Here is an 18,820-nt window from a genome sequence, read left to right on the forward strand (position 1 = left end):
CTATTATTATTTTGAGAGAGAGGATTTTTGCATATTCATTTGATTTACATTAACCAATTGTTGTTTGCTCCAATTTTCCTTCTAAACCACGGAGGAGACATACAGTTTTCTGTAAACTATTACAAAACTCATATACAAGCAAACCTGGAATTGCTGTGGTGGAGGTGGTGCTTTACACCTATATCCAAACCCTTGTGGATAGCCTATGTTCTATACCAACTGCTACATGATAAGGACAGTTTGTATAGCTCTCTGCAGTGACTAATACTCAGTTTTGAGTCTTCTCCTGCCAGTTAAAACAGTGATTCTAGCTGGTGAAAGCACCAGTACCATCTACTCTAAGCTGGTGCACCACGGCACCATCTGTGCGTGTTTGAAATAGGCCACATCAACTCACGTTACTCAGTGTCATTTATCAAATCCTATCTGCTATCTCTGTGATTTTGATCAGAAAAATTGCAAAAACTACAAAATCCAGAGAGCTTTATTAAGAACAACAGTAACCCCTACTGGATTGTGACTGTCTCCCTGGAAACCTAAGAGATAAAACACCTTGTACTGCTGCGTGGAAAAGGCATAGCCCGCATAGCTACGATGAAGAACAAGTCATTCCTCTGCTTGCAATAAATTTCAGTGTCATCATTTACTGGATTAAATTGGAAATCCTGCTGAATTTACACTCAAACTTGCTGAAAGACACCTGTTCCTTGCAAATTCTGAGCAATCTTTTTTGTATTTACAGATAACTTATGAGAACAGGCTTATGCCAGCTAGTTTGTTTCTGTGTTAAAAATTACAGGTACTAGGACCTATTTCTTTACGTGCCCAAAAATAAGGGCCTGCACTTATGATTAATAATCTAAACAAACTACCCCAATGTGCTGAATGCATGTCCTAAGCTCATCTGTGCCCTCTTTAAGCATACTGGGATGGGGACGCTGCAGGGAGGAGAAATCGGAGCAGAGGTACCATAAGCCATTGTAATAGAAATCTCCCAGTCTCGTTAAACAGCACATCTATCAGTATCACAAATTCAGCATTCCACTTCTTTCTCCAGTTGTAGCCTTTCTGACAAATGAAGATTATGTCAGCAGACCTATTTTCAGTGACATTTTACTACCCTGTCAGAAAAGTTTGAGCACCGTTTCTGCAAGTTTTTTTTCTAGACTATCGTCTCACAGTAAGACCTCCTTTTTTCATTGCTGGAAATTGGAATCAGAGAGTTCCTCTGGGCTACCACAGAAGCTTTGTGGGATGCTGGAAAACTAAACAGAAGGGGACAAACAGGAAAAGGGAAAACATGAATGAAAGTCTAACAACAGATAGAACCTTATTAATGAATCTGCTTAGTGATAAACATTCAAGATTTGATTTTATGCATGACTTCTTTCATGGGAGTTCTACCTTTGCTTACCAATGTGAAGTAATCAAGTTTCGTCACACTATAAAGGTGATGGAAAAAAAAGGCATGTGGATTAGGGATGATTAAATAAGAGAGCTGGAGAAGAGGAAGGGTTTTCTGCACAGACGGTGTTACAGAGATCTCAGTGAATCCGAGAAACACCAGAGAGCGCAGACTGGGGATTTTCAAAAGCTCTTACAAGTATTTATATTATCTCTCAAGTATACACCAGACACATGCCTTTTCACACCGAAAACTGTTTTTTCCACAGTTACATCAATTCACCTTAAAAGAAAAACAGCGCAATTTTCCAAAAGGTGTTCTACAACTTTTGAAAAAGAAACCCCTTTAAGCTGCTTTGAAATCAGAACCCCAAATTGTGGCCACTTCGGAAAAACTTGACCACTCAGCAGCATTTTGCGTTAACCTGCTGCTAATGTCCACACGAGGAGTGCAGCCACATGAAGTACATCTTAAGTGCTCCCGAGAGGCATACCAGCTCCATTGAGGCACTTAGGTCCCCTTTCCAATGTGTGGGGGGGGGAAGAAAGCCCCTAAGCTAGCCAATAAAATGTACTGGAGAGTCTGGTGTGCCTCAGACTCTACTCCTCTGCAGTCTCTTAGATTTACATTATTTATATACATGTGTGTGTGTAAAATGCATATATGTATACATAAAATAAAAATTCTTCTTTTATGATGTTTAAGAGCTTTCTCTTAGTCCCCTCCAGGCTAACAAAAGCACCCACCCCTGAAAATAGGGAAACATAAAAGCACTGAGATAAAGCCACTGACTTAAATGGATTCAAATCAACATCTATCTGCAGGATTTGGTTACTGTTCATTTATAAGCTGTTAAGGAGAATGAATGAAGACACCTACCTGAAGAAGAAAATTGTCGATGTAGTAACCATTTCTTTTTCCTTCTTCAAAACAAACTTAAAATGCTCAAATGCCCCAAAGCCGTGTCAGGTCATGACTGCTTACAGTGTTCTTGCAATAAAGGGTATCTTTTCTTATTTTAATATTCACTACCGTTACTTGATGCTTTTACATTGCCAGCATGAAGTGTACACAGCATTCTGTTTAAATGTCTATTTGACATTTGATAACGCCAATTTGACAAATGAGTTCTTCATTGCATAAATGCCCATGATTTCCTGTAAAGCTACCCTGGGCTGTGCCATCGATAAAATTTCTACCAAAACAAACGGAATACGTGCAGTAGACTGTGGACAGGTACTAAGACAGATCAGTCCTAAGGTAAAATCTAGGACAGATCAATCAGTCACACGTAAAGCCAAACATCCTTCCATGTTAGGTGTCCTAAGAACGTGAAAAAAACAATAATAGCAAAAAACTTAAGACTAGCAAACAAGACTAACCAAGTTATCAAGCTATGCTCCTGGGACAGCCCCAAAAAATCACTCTGTTCAATTAAAATTTCAGACGTCTGCACTAGCTATCTATCAGAAGATGAAATGTCCTCTTTCCCTTTGAATTTCCAATCTAAATATTTGCATTTAAGAAGTTGTAAGAATAAAAGAGTTTGCCATCAGAATGCTTTTTTCTCTGGAGCTCACCCTTTACTCTCTGTTTCAGCAGTGGTTTTCTTTAACAGTTCCTTCACAGTAAGAAAATTCACATTATCAATAATAACAGTGCCTCTATATTTCACTATGTAGATATGTATTTGAAGACTTTAAAACACACAGTTTGATCTAGTGATTAAAAACCGAAAATCCGTTACTGTTAAATTTAGAATTGGCACCTAACTTGAAAATCAATACCATATATATTAAAATACAAAAAGCTCTCAAATCATGTCTGAAATAACAAGAACAATTAAAATACAATCCCTTATATACACTGACCAAATTTCTTTCCAAAGAAATTAATTAGGCTATCGAGATGGAAGTTGCTTTTTCACTATTCTACCATGCAAATTCATGGCACAATCATCAATTTGAGCTATAAAGAATACAACTACACCTTTAGCAAAGACCTCAATACCTGTAAGGATATCCAATCATTAAATCAACAGGGTGAAGATAGAATATTTATAAGAAATCTGGTAAACATTTTATCGTGTTTTTATTCAAGAATAATTTTTAAAGAAATGAAACTTCAATCTGAAAAAGTTTACAGCAGTTTCTTGCTCATCTAAAATTTCTAGAATAGTGAAACATTCTAGAACATGAGATTTCTAACATTTTCATCACTGGATGTACTCAAACATTGCTAATTTATTCAGCTGCTTTCATGCATAAGTACTAGAAAACACAGATCTGTTATTCTGTTAGTCTATCATCAGAAAGAAAAAGCTATTTAGTGAACTTTGAAAAATATGAATAACTGCAAGTATTAAACTATTAACTGCAACATGAATACACTGTCTAAAGTACCATTTTAATTTTCTTAATAGCTCCCGGTTTTCTATTTAGGCTGACATTGGGAAGGAAAGGCCTGATTTCAAGCTTTGCCTACGCGACAGATGACTTCTGGCATAGCAAGGTTTTCCAAGGATGTGACAACATGTGAACTGTAACACCATTGAGAAAGAAAAAGCCCTTCTTAAGGACACACTTATACTGCAAACCTGTATTCTTACTTCTAAAAGCTTGGCGTTTTGGTGCTGGTTTTTTTTTTCAAGGTGGGAGAGGAGTGCTGTTAGGTTTACTGTATCGGTACAAAGCACCATGTACTTTTCTACTACTGCTGGATTGGCTCAGGAAGTTAGCAGATTACACTTATTTCTGTAACAGCAAAGCATGCTCTGCTCCCACATGCTTTTCTTTAAGCATGAGTGAGATATCTAATAAACGTTACACTCCCCAAACGGACTGCTTTCTCTCTTCCTTGGTGGGCTTTCATTGTTTGATTTCAAGCCGAGGTATTTGCAACTAGTAAGCAGCACGGTTGCAAAAAAAGAAGCATCAAGTTATGGGCCAGATCCAGTCATAATCAAATCAGCAGGCACTGAGTTAAATTCAATCTTGTATTATACCCCACAAAAATCTTACAGTGGAAACACCTGCATTACAAAAATTATAGGACGTGACTCCACTTCTTAGCAAAACATTTCTATTTATAGCAACAGAAAGAAATTAGAGCTGTATCCATAAAACATGACCAGAACGTAACCGACAGAGTCAATCAGCAATTGTTCCTATTGCTAGTGTTGTGATTTCCAGTGCTGACCCATTAGAAAAGGGATCTCTCCGTTTCCTTTAGAGACTTCTCCCTTCAACCCTCTCTCATAGAATAGCAATGTCATTTGGAAGCTTGAAACAGAAACGTTTTTCTTACCAAATGCTATTTCCCTTCATCATATGCTGAGAATGAATGGTTCGTCTTGAACATTCAGCTGCTAAAGAGAGAGAAAAAGTGCATATCAAATTTTCATTCTGTCCACTTAGACAAAGGCTCTTTTTGGCTTAAAGGGAAATGAAGAAGCTGAACCTCAAAATATAGGTGCAGTCGGGCAGATTTCTCTACCTGTGCAGATTCATGATACTCCTTTTAACGGATTTCTTGAGAAAATGAGGTGAAGAAGAAATTATGCAGATGCATAAAGAGCAAGAGTATACCACAGGGAAAATGCCGGTAGACTAATGAGAGTTGGGATCCTAGCGCAGTCGTATTGTGAATATTTTGCCATGCCTGTCTTCAGTGACATCTCAGTCAACAACCGAGTACAGGTCTGAACAGACTGCTTTGCTAGCTGGCGTGTCACCGGGGACTGTCACCGGTGCTTAAAAGGTAAATTACCCTGAATGAAAAGATTTAAAGCAGTTGAGCAGAACTTCAAATCACTTTTTGGATGTCAAAATTATTGGTAATATTATGGCTTGCTGAGAATAATAAAAAAAAAAAAAGTCAGATGATCTAATATAAAGCTACGCTGGATAAAGAAAGATTTGGGGAAATTTCTGTTTCTTATCTGGCAACAGCACTTGTGAAAAGGACTTTAGGAAAATATATTAAAACTATGTCAATTCCTCGTGCAATTCTTCTAAGAAAATTTTAAGCTTATTCCAACTAAAACTAGTTTTAAGAAAGCAGTTGAACCCTGGACAAACCATCCTTTCTGCTTCTTAGCTGCGCAGCCTTCCCTGAAGATTTGCCTGCTACTTTAGTCTGGATGTTTTCTATGAAACATCAGTGACGACCGTGTCATGCAGAACTTTGGGGGTTTATGTATACAAAACACATTTTAGAGGCATTTAGTACTGCACGTGTTTTATTGAAGAATGAATGAATAAAACAGCCTTACTAATTAAGCTGCTCTAGAAATGGTAACCAATTGAAATTTCAGGTGTCAAAGCAGAGCAAGATTATAAAATGTGCTTCAGCAAGAACCCTTAAACTAATGGTATTTCAAATGTATACTTTTTAACCAAGTTCTGAAGCACTTTGGGAGCTACTTTTTAAATGCCTTCTGAGTACCACTGTAACTGTTTTGCAATAGGAAAGGAAAGCAGATTTCAAGCACTGTTTATGAAGGGGGATTTAAGATCAAATGCATTGTACAAAACAGCAAGGCATTCCCTGTTGGTCAAACACGGCAGGAGAACATTATCCAACACAATACTGACACATGCTAACTGTTACATCCTAATAAATACACACATAAGCAAATGGCAAAAATTACTTTAAAGTAGCCGTCACCAGGTCTCTAATAAAATTCTATTACAATGATTTTCTATGATACAAAAATAATAATAATCTTTAGAATAATAGGTGTAATACAACAGTTACACTTGCTCACTATACAAATACTCAGTCCATTGGTGAGAGACTGCGATTCAAATCATTGCCGTCCTTACACAGTTCTATAAATGCATGGCTGTTACATTAACACATTACGGATAATTGCTTTTACTGTAGTTGCTTTGAAGTATCTGTTAACAAACCCCAAGAAATTGCCCAAGAAATGGCTTGGTTTGTACATATTTTAGCTATTATACCACAGGACCATCTTAAGCAAGGACGACACCCTACTCCTCTTGGCACTCTACAAATAAGTGTTAAGTTGATAATCTCCGAAATGACCAATACAATAAAGCACACTGCATAGCTATTGTAAATTCTAGCTTTTTACATAAACTGTCTCATGTATACCAAGTATGAAGAGTTTGCATAGTTGCACGGTAATAGCTATTGACATGGGGGATTTTACACTATTCTTAAAATATGGGCAGCTAACATTCAGGCCAGCAGTTTGCTTTTTAAGAATCCACGAACTTAATTCATATGCTGTTAACCAGATATTGCTCACACATTTAGTTACAGCAGCAGAAGTAGTCTACCACTTAATTTATATTAATTGTAAAATACACCGATTTATCAAAACATTACTTGAACTTCATATTATTGTGAGGGCAAATGTACAAAACTACATTAAAAAAATCACTGCTATTAAATAATGCAAATTTAAAGCAATAGAAAATTAGTCTGAACCGACTTGTGCTACTTGCTTTGCCTGAAGTTGCAAAGACAGAAAAATGCATTTGAATAATACTGGCGCCCAAAATAGATTATATTTCTTCTGATACTTTAAGGAATATTTTATATTTATAAGCTCTTACCAAAGACGTATATCTATGAGAAAACTGTCACTTTTGAAAGCAAAGGGAATTAGCCAGTAATTCATAACATTTTAGAGATGCTCAAGAACTTCAAGTAACAGTGACCATAGAAAAAGCTCCATAGATGTACTGATAGGTACCAATTCACATCAGGCTTTTACAGTTGGTGTATTTTTTTTTCATTAAGACTCTATAAATGGATTAGAAAAAGTGCATTAATTATTGGTGGCCATTGGAAGGTTCTTGCTAATCTTTTCATATGCCATCAGAGTTGCATATTAAATTATGCGTTTTTGAAGTTTTTCTTCGCATGCTTTATCTATTTACAAGAATATGCATTCCCAAGCAAGTAATAAGCATGAATAACATACAATACTGAAATGCACCTGTTATAAGCTTTAAGATAAATGTAAAGTTCCAACAAGTTACTTGATGTAGGTCACTACAGAGCTTCACGAGTACCGAGAGCTTAAAATGAAACAGTTAAGTACTTAATTTAGTAAGTGCTGCATTGATTTACAAGCCTGAAGCTCACTGACTACACGACTGAGCTGCATCTAATTTAGTTCAGTTTACAAACTCCACAACTTAATTTGAATGATTTATTTATTTTTAAATTTGGTACAGAAGACCTTATGTAAATTCTATCGGCTTGTACCTTCCCAGCAAGGTGGACCCTAGCATCTGTCTTGACGTTTTGCAGTTGTTTTGAGAGCAGACCGGGGGGTTGTGCCAAGTGAAACTGCTCTCATCGTTGAGATCGGTGTAATTCTGATAGCATATTTCACAAAATTGTCGAACATTTCTGTCTCTAAGGTACACATTTGTGTAAAACTTGATTCAGATTACTACTGCAGTGCTATTACTTCAGAGACTGTAAAGCTATCCACATTCTTAGATGTCCGTACATTTCTCATTGAACAGCAAACTTCAAGACCACAGTTCTTGTAAGACTGTTTATTGAATATAACAGTTCAGATGGAGTTTAGATGCAGTTTGTATAAAAAACTCTCTCTTTTCACGTAAACTGCAATCAAAAAAATAACTTTACAAAATAGTAAGAGACTTACTGAGATCATAAGTTTCCTAACATGTAAAACTATAAAGTATTTGTGCATGCTCACTATTCGATTTCCTTCTTTGTAACAGAGGAGTTGTTAAAACGAGTTTCTTTGTTTTTCTAAATCTCAAGGTAGTCTGTGAAATGGAATCCTTGTCATCACAATTCAAGATATACAAGATCAAAATTGGCACAGAGGAACATAACATTTTTTTCCCAAAAAAGTTGAGGCAGCTTTTGTTGAATGGTGTCTGAATCAGTAAATTTTTTTTTTTGTTATAAACTCTGGTGGCTTTGGAGCACCAGAGAGAATCCTTTTTTTCTTTTGAGATCTTGAAAAAAAATAATTCCTACAAGTACAGACAGGTAAGGAGAAAAAGAAGTAGCAGCTTGTTTCCTACATACAGCCCAACGCCATGCGCAGCTGCCCAGTATCTCAAAACAAAATCAAACTTGACGTCAGGGGGAGGCAGATCCCCCTCTTGTTACAAGCACATCTGAGATTTCTCCGGGGAGAGGGATGCAAGCACGAGAGTAAAGCATTAAGTCTACTTTTCATGCATAGCTACTGTGTGCGCTGCCCCTGTGTCTGCGGCACTTCGTCAGACGTCCGAGTTGGAGCTGAGGTTTGTTAACCTGGGGTCTGCATTGATCTCGTATCTGTAGTGGTAGCCCTCCATGTGATCCCTACAGGCATCTCTGATGTTGTGCATCCACTTTTTGATTCCTTTTCGGTTCAAGTACAAAACCAGGAGGAAAATGGCCCCGATGAGAGCCAAGACTATCCCTAGGAAGACATACGAAGTCTGTAGCTGGGAAGGCAGGTCTACAGGCACGGAGCAGTTCAGGTCTGAGCTGTTGATCTTCAGCAGGGCTTTGCCCAGCATCTTGTCGGGGTAGGCGCAGGTCAGGGCTTCTTTGCCCTCCACCTGGTCGCTCTCCTTGAGCCAGGCCACCAGGTCCTCGATGGCGCAGTCGCAGACCCAGGCGTTGCGGCCCAGGCCGATGTGCCGGAGGGCGGGCAGGCTGCGGAACTGGGCCAGGGTGCCGTTCCTCAGCACGCCCAGTGAGTTGTCGCTGAGGTCCAGGCTCTGCAGCTGGCCCAGCCCTTGGAAGGAGACGTTTCGCAGGCCCACCAGGGAGTTGTTGCTGAGGTCCAGCTGCTGCAGGGCGGGCAGGGCGGTGAACATGCCGGCGGGCAGCAGCAGCAGCCCGTTGTCGGCCAGCTCCAGACGGCTGAGGTTGCGCAGGGCACCGGACTGCAGCACGGCGGCCAGGCTGAGGAGGACGCCATGGTTGCGCAGGGCCCCGCGCAGGGCCAGTTCCTCCAGCGGGCTGCTGCCTTCCCCGAAGGCCAGCGGGCTGAGGGAGACCAGGGGGTTGCCGCTGAGGTCCAGCTGCCGCAGGGCGGGCAGGGCGGCCAGAGCGCCGGCCTCCACGGCCCGCAGGTGGTTGCCGCTGAGGTTGAGGGCGCTGAGGTCGGGCAGGCGCTGGGCGGGGAAGGCGCCGGCCGGCAGGCGGGCCAGGCGGTTGCCGGTGATGAAGAGGGTGCGGACGTAGGGCGGCAGGTCGGGGGGCACCGCCGTCAGGTTCCCGTCCACGCACTTCACCGTCTTGGCCGCCTCCAAGCAGTCGCAGAAGGTCTGGCAGCTGTCGGGCGGCTGCTGCGCCCAACCGCAGCCCAGCAGCAGGACGCGCAGCAGCAGCAGCAGCCCCAGGCAGGGCGCGCCGCAACCCGGCATCGCGCCCGGCCCGGCACGAAACTTTCTCCTCCGGGCGCCTTCGGCTCCGGGCGGCGGGGCGAGGCGGGGGACGGCGGCTCCCTCCGGGACGCTGCCGGCTGCTGGGCAGCCCCTTCTGCCGGGGCAGGCGCTTCCGCTCCCTCCGGGGCTGGCTCCGCTCCGCTGCCCGCAGCGGGACCTGCGGTAGGGGAGGAAAAGGGAGAGGGGCAGCGGAGGGGCGGCGCGGCTCCGCTCGCCCGCCTGCCCCCGGCACCGAGCCTCGCCCCCCGCTCCCCACACGTGGGCGGCCCGGGGGAACCCGACGAGCATTAAGTTTTTCCCTCGTTTCCAGCTCACGCCGCCGCCTTCCCGCCCGACCGGCGGAGCACGGAAAGGAGGGAAGGGTCTGTCTAACCCGCCACCCTCAGCCCGCCGCCCTGGGGCTCTCCCTTTCCCTCCGCCCCGCTCCGCGCCACGACCGGTGCAAACTCCCGCCCGCAAAACCCACCGCCGAGCGGAGCCGAGCCCCGTCCGTTCCCGGTCTCCGTCCCCGTCCCTCACCTCCCGCCCCGCGTCCTGAGCAAACTCCGCCGGAACGAGGAGGAGCCGCAGCCGAAGCCACCGCCTGCCCGCGACCCCGCCGCCAACTCCGCGCCCACCCTCGCTTCGCCTGGCCCTGCCTCCGCTGACAGGAGAAACCAACCGCCGCCCCGGCCGGGGGGGGAAGAGCCGCCGGCCGCGCCTGCCCCGAGGGGCGGCCCCGCCGCCGCCCGCGCCCCACCCGGCTCCCGCCCGCTCGCCGCCCCCGCCACCCTGCGCCGCCGCCGCCGGGCCGAGGGAGCCCGCCGGGAGGGTCCGCTGGGTTTTCCCCCGCTCCCCTCGCCACCCCCGGGCCCGGGTGGTGCTGGCGGAGGCTCACCTTGCCGCCCAGCGGAGCCGCGCCATGTGGAGCTCCCTTCGGCGCGGCTGAGGGGGCGGCTGGCTCGGCTCGGCACGGCATGGAGCGGCTCCCGGCCGCCCCGCCATGGGAGAACCTCCGGCAGCGAGCGCTGCCAGAGCCCCGTCCCCAGCTCCCCGCCTCGGCAGCGCCCTACGTGTGCCTCGCCCCGACGCGGCGGCCGGGGCCCGGCTGCTGGCCCCCGTTTTCCATAGTTTTCTCCATCGCCGCGGTCGGGCCAGCAGGAATGGGAAATCCCGAGGGATTTTCCAGGGCGAGGGGCGCCCGGATCCCGCCCTGGGCCTGGGTGCGGGTCGGAGCGTCGAGACGGGGGGGTGGGGGGGCGCCGGCAGCTGCCCCGTCCGCTCTGTTCAGGGTAACGGTTTCGGGAGGCGGCGGGGTCGGGGGGGGGGCGAGAAGGGGGAGCAACAGCAGCAACAGAACAACCTGAACAAGCTCCACAAGCCCCGCGGGAATCTTTAAAATTTGTGAAATAAATGATGATAATCATTAAAAAAAGTGGAAGAAAACTTGCAAATTGACAGTTCAAGTGTGAGAATTAAACTTCATTATGGTCTAAGTACCTATACACGTGTAAAATATTTACCGGTTTTGGTTGCTATGGCTGTTCCAGAACTGCCTGGGCACGGCTAGACAATTTGGGTGGTACAAATGCTGTTCTGCAGAAGGACAACTCGCTTGAGTTACTCCACAGGGGGGATATTTGAGGAAAACGTGATTGGTGGGAGCCATCACCGGAGCTGCATTGCGCCACTGGTCCCTATGAAGTGATTGAGACAGTTAAATCATGGAATCATAGAATGGTTTGGGTTGGAAGGGACCTTAAAGATCATCTAGTTCCAACTCCCCCGCCATGGGCAGGGACACCTCCCACTAGACCAGGCTGCTCAAAGCCCCATCCAGCCTGGCCTTGAACACCTCCAGGGATGGGGCATCCACAACATAACATCTAATTAACACAGAGGACATACCAATGTACTCAAATAACCACAGTTTCAGCAATGTGAATCTGAGCGCTTTGGATCTGTGACTCCTTTGGGCTTTCCTTACCCTTCTGATGACTGCTTACACAAGATTTCCTTCTCTCCATATGTCAGCGTGATGTTCCTTCTGCTTTCCTGATCAACTAGAAGGTTCCCACCTTCTGGAACCTTCTTCCATTTTTGTCTCCTTTCAGATTTCCGCAAATGCACAGCAGTTCTGTGCATGGCCCTTAGTACTTTCAGGTTAGTATGCTTGTTTTTTTGGGTAAAGTCAGCACAAATCTCACAGCTGTCAAAAGTCATAGGGGGAATGAAGACATGAATCCGTTATGAAAGTCTTGAGAAAATTTCTCCCAGTATCTGAGGAATAATGAGCTAAAATACTGATACCCATAGGATTGCGTTCCCTTCTCTGGACAGACAGCGGTATTATGGCACAGAACACAAACTGTCTGGGGTCAGGGTGGCAGCAGGGGCTGCACAGCTGATAGACCAGGATGCTCTTTAGGTGAAGATTACGGAGAAAAGGACGTACAGAGTGGCTGAAGTAATAGTGATACAAGTGAGATCTTGGACTCGCAAGCTGTTCCAGAAGTTTGGGAACTTATTGCTTTGATGTTGAGTTTGAGAAACAGTGACACTGCACTGCAGGAGTTTTTTAGTTTGTTAAAGGGTATATGAGTTCCAGATCCAAATGCCTCAGTATGATGTTTAGAAAAGTAGACAGGTAAAGATATCACACATTTTGTAAGAGAAAGACATCCTAATCTATTAGAAATCTTTGAAAAAGTTTTTGGAAAAGTTTTTTAAAAAGTTGGCCTCCTAGACAACAGTGAAATTCAGTGACCAGTAACGGATAGTTTCCAAAAGGAGACAGCTTTTAAAAACAAGTAACTGAAAATACTAACAACAACATCTGAGATAAATTATAGAAAAATATTTATGGAGCGTACCCATAACTGTTTTTTAGAAAATGTTTAGATATGATGTCAATTTTAATGGAAAATACAATTAAGGACAATTACACTGATCTGCTCACGGGGCTGACCAAAGTTGTCCTAGTGGCTCCTGGCTCTCCACGACTGTCTAGATGGATCTGTGCTTCTTGCCCTGGACACCAGGTTCGCTCTTTGGGAAGGGAGCATGTTTTTGTTATGTGTTTGTGGAGTGCTCCCTGACAGGTGCTTGTATGTGCTATAGTAATGCAAATAATAAATAACAAATATTTTCCTATTATTTCCTGTTATTCCAGTAGCAAATTGCACCTGCTAAGCCTTCTTAAACTTGCTAGAGGGAGAAAACCACTTGTACATCTGCTCTCTTTTCTTCGTATTTAAGTAAAACAACTTTTCTCCAAAAAGGAAACAGTAATTTCTGGTGAATATAGTTTTACTGAGTCGATTTCCTGGACATGTTTGTAATCTGTACTTGGAAAAAGAAGAAAAAAACCCTGATGTATTTTCAGGTCAGTTTTGGCTATTATGATTATTGATTTGTGAATTTGCATTGCCCAGCCCATAAAATCTCATCGCATAGTTTTTTGCATAAATTTTATGCAAAAATTTTGAATGAGTTAAAATGTAGTACTTAAAAAGGTATGGTCTTGGCTAAAGGACTCAAACTGGAAGATAACTTCCCATAAGGAAACTGTTCCTGTGGATGATACTCCTATGGCTTGACTAAGAAGCTCATGTTCAGGTGGGGGGTTGAGGCGATGCTTCAGTCTCTCGGTGGTTCTGCTGCTCCAGGCTGCGTCTGGGTGACCTGCTGGTCTTCTGGAATCCTGAAGGAAACCTCTGACCATCCTCCTCCAGAAGATTAAACTTCGCTTCACATGACAGTGATGAGAACTGCTTGCTTTTGAAAACCAGTACCCCAGTATTTCATGTCCCCCAAAGTGAAAATGTGACACCTCCCTAAAGGAATGCAGAGAGTCATGGGGACAACCTGCGGTAACTATTCTGCTTGGCATTGTTGGAGTTGCTATACCCCTTTTATGGCTCTCACCTTAGCAAGGAATAAAGTGGCATTTGTAGATGCTTATCTCCACTGTCCCTAGGAAAACCTGGAAGATTTTTCTAGACACTGACATTTAAGGCTGTTAATTAAGTTAATTGAGATGAATCCCATCCTAAATAATCTTCACGAAGACCTTTGGCCAGTTACTAAGTAATGCTGGATGCCTTTTATGAGATTTTGAGTGGCCTGACTCCAGATGATGTCCAAGGAGTTGGAATAGTGTGGAGCAGGACTTCATGAAGTAGCTAACACCTTTTAATTAATTTATTTATTTATTAAAACTGACTGGGAAATTTGTGTTTCTTCTGTGAGATGTTTCTGTGTTGTCTCAATATTACATGAAGATACTCAGCACTTCCCAGGAAGTGGCCTTGGAAGGGTATTTATGATGTGCTAAAGATTATACACCAAGTGAGCAATAACGCAGAGACCAGAATTCTTTTCTTCTACCAAAAATATCTTCCCACAAAAGTGGAAGAACAAGCTGCAAGTTCCATCTGCTTCCTCACATGGAGAGATCCAGCAGGTCCTCCAAAGGACACCTTCTGTTTCCCTCGGGACTTGGTTTCATTTGAAGAAACACCATCAGAATTCTTAAAATGGTGCCGTAAAAATACTTAGGCAACAAAATGCTGCCTTGAATTTTTGTTTGAATGTTTTATTCAGCATTTACATGCTCACACCCATAAACACTCCTGTTCCGGTTTTCTTTCTAGGTGCACGTAAGCTTCTGTGATATTTTTAAATTTTTGTATAAGTTGAAGCAATGCAGAAGACAATCTTCAAGTAATTTATTTCTTTTTAATTTAGCACCTTGTTCCAGACACAAAAACGCCCTGTCTAAATGATCTGCTGGTCTGTTATGGTTTTCACTGTCTATATGATGAACGCAGGATAAATCCTATTACTATCTATGTATCTATGCGGAAATCATGCAGCCATTAATCGCTATACAAGACAAGACCATGTTTGCATTTTCCAGTATGCTATCCATTTTTATGTTGGAATATCAAAAGTCAGTCTAATAGAAAGAATGTTGATTTTTAATACCATGGAAACATTAAACTTTTGCAGTACTAACAGAAAAAGATGTTAACTAACTTTTTTTTTGGGGGGTGTCTTTAAAAATATGTTAACTGGGTATCTGTAATAATGCACTGTTGCAAATTCTGGGGACTCCTGCATTTATGTGGAGACTAAAGGGACGGCAGGAGACAAAGCGCCCCCACCCAAATATGAGCAACACTGAAAACTGGTGAAACTGTGAAGACAGACTCTTTACCTGTTCCCCCAGTTTCCTGGTAGTGTTTTTTTGTTAAAACCTGTTACTCAGATGAGAAGGAAACGATGGTGACTTCCTCCAGCGAAGCTAGCTACCAGAGCTGGGGCCAAGAATACGCTAGGAAAAGTGACTTTTCCTAGGGAAGAGGACCTGCTGTGCTCCAGGTGCTGCCGCTGTGTGCGCATCCCTCTGTCCGTACTCCAGCTCCGCATGCTCTGACATGTAGAGTGTCTGCAACAGGAGCCAAATTGAACAACCGCTTAGAAGTTCATCAGAATACAACTGAGAATTTGACATGCTTAAACGGGTCGGGTTAAACTTTCAATCCTGCTTTTATTCTTTTCTTGCTCAGGAACAATGCACGTCTTTTACTTTCAAGCTACCCTTGATAGATTGCTATATGGATTTTAAAATGTTTTTTTTTTTTCATTATTTTGATTTTAACAATTTGAGGTTTAGTGCTATGACGTAGAGTAAGTTTCATGTAAATTCTACTTAGATTGCAACAGCCACTAAAACTCTTCCTTCTGGGAAAATAAGCCCCCTGATTTTAGTCCATTTTGAAGGATTAAAGGGACCTGCCTTCTGATTACTCCTTATTCCTCCAGTTCTCACTGCAGGGTGCTTTATGTGAGCAGGCTTCAGCTAGCAAGCTTGTATATTTCTCATGTCCACTTGGGACATCCTTTCAAGGAGCAGCAATCTGGAGGTCTGACGGCAACGCTGGGAAGTCGGCAGAGAGTATGTTCCTTTCTGCCACGGTGACCTGCCTTGCTGCACACAGTCACTCCCAGCAGATGCTGAACTCAAAGTCCTGGTTCTTGGGCCAACTTGCAATCTTGTCTTAGTTGCAGTGTGTGAGGAAGGCACCTGGTTGGATCGAGGTGCCGGGTTCCAGCTCACGTCTGCTACTGGTATTTAGGTATCTTTCAAAAGACAGCATAGGTTAGGGCAGTCGCCTAGCCGCAGTGAGGGAAGGAAGGGAGAGCTGAAACACGTTGCGTTCCCTCCCGGCTCTGAGGAGCAGAAACCCAGATCTGCAGGGAATCTGGGCCAATGTGTTCCTCACACTTCAGACGACAGTCCCACTCATTCCTCACTTGGCAGGCTGTGCTGTGCCGAGGTTTCGCAGCTGCTCGTGGTGCTAAGGGTGTTTCCCGGTTTGCCCTGCTTCCCCGGCGGGTAAGAGCGGCTGGCTTCAGCAGGCAGGGCTGCCGGAACTCTGCCTGCGGAGGACTGCAAGTTGGGGGTATTTCCGTGTGAAGCCTTTTTCATGAAAACAAGTTCGTCTGTTGAAACTGAAAGTCTTCATAGGGAAGAGTTGAATTTGATGAATTCCCCATTTAAAAAAAAAAAAAAAGGCAGCATATAAAAGGCTCAGCAGATTTGTGAACATATGGGGTTTGATTCTCCACTGTCTTACACGTTGTGCTGTTGTTTACGATCTGACAAAGCAGATGTAAAATGCCACCTCGCTGCCTGGGTAGGATTTGCCTCCACTTAGTTACAGGTATGACTGAATACACAAGAATAAAAAGCCTGGTGAATCAGTTCCCTGCTTCTTTTCCTCCATGATCACTGACCCTTTGTTACCTGCTTTTGACCACCATCACCTATGTAGGTTTATATTGTCCTCCTCTACAGAACTCTTCCTCTTTTGCTTTGCCTTGCCAGCCTTCTCCTGCTTTATCTCAAGTCTTTGCATCTTTCTGGGTTACTACATCCCAGGTGTTTTGAAAAGAATGCGTATTTAGGACCTGGAAGTGGGTGGGAGGAACAAGGAGGACAGTGATTATTTTGTGGGCGTCGAACATTCTGTCAGCAAAGGAGGAAGATGATACTTTCCCTCCCCATTAGCACCAGTGACTACACCTGAAATACTGCATTCCATTCTGGCATCCTACGGCTAGAAAAAATGACAAGAAAGAAACAAGAAAGAAAGAAAGAAAAGAGCAGTAAAAGTAATTAGGAGGCTAGATGTACGCTAGATGTACGCTGACTTATGTGGAAAGACAAAATTAACTTTAAAAAGTTTGGGCAAAGGCTTGCCCAAGCAAAAGGCTACAGAAGATACCTCTGTTTCAAAGCAGACTGTAAAACAGTGAAGAGGGGAGCTAGTTATACTAATTCAAGGTGGGTAGAGATAATGGGATAAAATACAAAGAAAAATGCATGCTTGGTATAAAAAAAAAAAGCTTGCCTCCACTATAGAACTGTCTCCTTAGTATACTGCATTAGTGGTAGCTTACCGTACCTAGTTAAAGAAAGTACTTCAGAATTCATAGTAGGTGGTTCCCTGTGCTGTAATCTGTTGAATAAACAAGTGAAGACACGACTCTAATACATACTTATATTTCTGCCATGCTTGGAAAGAGTCAAAGACCACAGTGGCAGGTGGGTATATGTAAATCTGTATGTATGAAAGGCAAATCTTTGACTTTTCCTGACTGCTTCTTGCAGCTTTGTGAGTGATTGCATGTTTTGATAGGAATGCATGTCCCGAATTTTTTCTTTCTCTTTTGCTGTGACATCGTGGCCAAGAATCACAAGTTCTTCTGCAATAATATGTAGAAGAAGAGCCTGTTCTGGCAATCTCTTTCTAATAAAATTAACATCGGATCAAAACACCTCAGCTTTCTCTGTTCAAGTTTGCACGCTTAAAAATATACTAGTTTTAAGGATTTCATGCAATAATGAAGCATGGTAAGTGTCATCACCAGGTAGCCATTGAAAGTTAATGCTACTGGGCTTACTGAACTATTTTAGTATCTTTTATGAGTATTACATGCATTTTACATCATAAAATCTGTTATTGTATATTGTATATAAAAAACAAATTATTTGTTTGATGCCATAAATGGTTTGAGGTCTTCCCCATTAGGTTTTTATTCCTGAATATAAATGGTAAAGAACTTCAGTGCCAGAAAAAGAGCCAAAGTCTTGTTATGGCATAGGAGCAGAAGTCCGCCTCATCCAGCATTTTGTCTCTTATGGTGTCTTTCCCTTTATGGAAGAATGACATTAAATTCCATACAAACATGAACTCCACAATATTTTTTTCCAACCTCCAGTGATTTGTGGCTGAGGGACTTCTCAAGCATGAGCTCAAAAAATTTCAGTACCATGAACATGAGCGCTGTTAGCTGTATTTTTTCACTTGCAAGATTTTCCCATCAAAAGATTCTCCCTCTGTTAAAATACTCTTCTCTTTTAACCTGAAATTTCAAAGCAAAATTCGCATCCGTAGTATTTGGAACGATTTTTTAAAAAAGTAAAACAGTCAAAAGTTTACAGCATCTCTTTCCATTTTCTAGCTCTGAAAGATTTCCATTGTAGGAGGCCAGAAGAATGGAAAAGATGGAAGTGAAGCAGCGGACCTAATCAAATCAGTTACACTCTGTGGCAAAATAGAGGGAGAGGCATGAGAATGAAGGGAGCAAAATTCTAAAATATTTAAATTTGTTATTTCTGAACATAAAGAGAAACAGAAAACATTTGGGTTTTTTAATATATTTTTGATCTATCTTTTCATATGATATAACTAACATGTGACAAGGAAAAGTATTTGAATATTGTTCTGGGAGAAACTTTTGACCAATCGTAGTTATGAAATTCTCTGGTCCTCTGAATATATTTATTTACAAATATTGAAAATATTTATTAAGGAATTCAAAACTACCTACTCTTAAAATTAAATTAACGTACAAAACATGTTAATTTTAGATTTTTGATATATTTGTAATGCACTTCGGCGTCACAGTGCATGCTTAAAACTCTTAGAAACACACTTGCACAATATAGGTC

At 43.0% G+C, this 18,820-nt stretch overlaps 1 protein-coding gene across 2 annotated transcripts; it reads right to left on the reverse strand.

Annotated features, from left to right (window-relative positions):
• Positions 1 to 3,498: 3,498 nt before the first annotated feature.
• On the reverse strand, positions 3,499 to 10,493 carry TPBG (trophoblast glycoprotein). 2 transcript variants are annotated; one of them, XM_063330100.1, is made up of 2 exons: positions 10,336 to 10,493; positions 3,499 to 9,973 (listed from the first exon to the last, which is right to left on the reverse strand). In XM_063330100.1, the coding sequence occupies exon 2, from the start codon at positions 9,793 to 9,795 to the stop codon at positions 8,656 to 8,658; it is 1,140 nt and encodes a 379-aa protein (XP_063186170.1). In that variant the 5' UTR covers positions 9,796 to 9,973; positions 10,336 to 10,493; the 3' UTR covers positions 3,499 to 8,655. The 2 variants fall into 2 exon arrangements, with proteins under 2 accessions (XP_063186170.1, XP_063186171.1); XM_063330101.1 differs by having other exon boundaries at positions 10,283 to 10,336.
• Between the last annotated feature and the right edge of the window lie 8,327 nt (positions 10,494 to 18,820).

This window comes from Chroicocephalus ridibundus, chromosome 3 (assembly GCF_963924245.1).
Source record: "Chroicocephalus ridibundus chromosome 3, bChrRid1.1, whole genome shotgun sequence".
Lineage (NCBI taxonomy): Eukaryota > Metazoa > Chordata > Aves > Charadriiformes > Laridae > Chroicocephalus > Chroicocephalus ridibundus.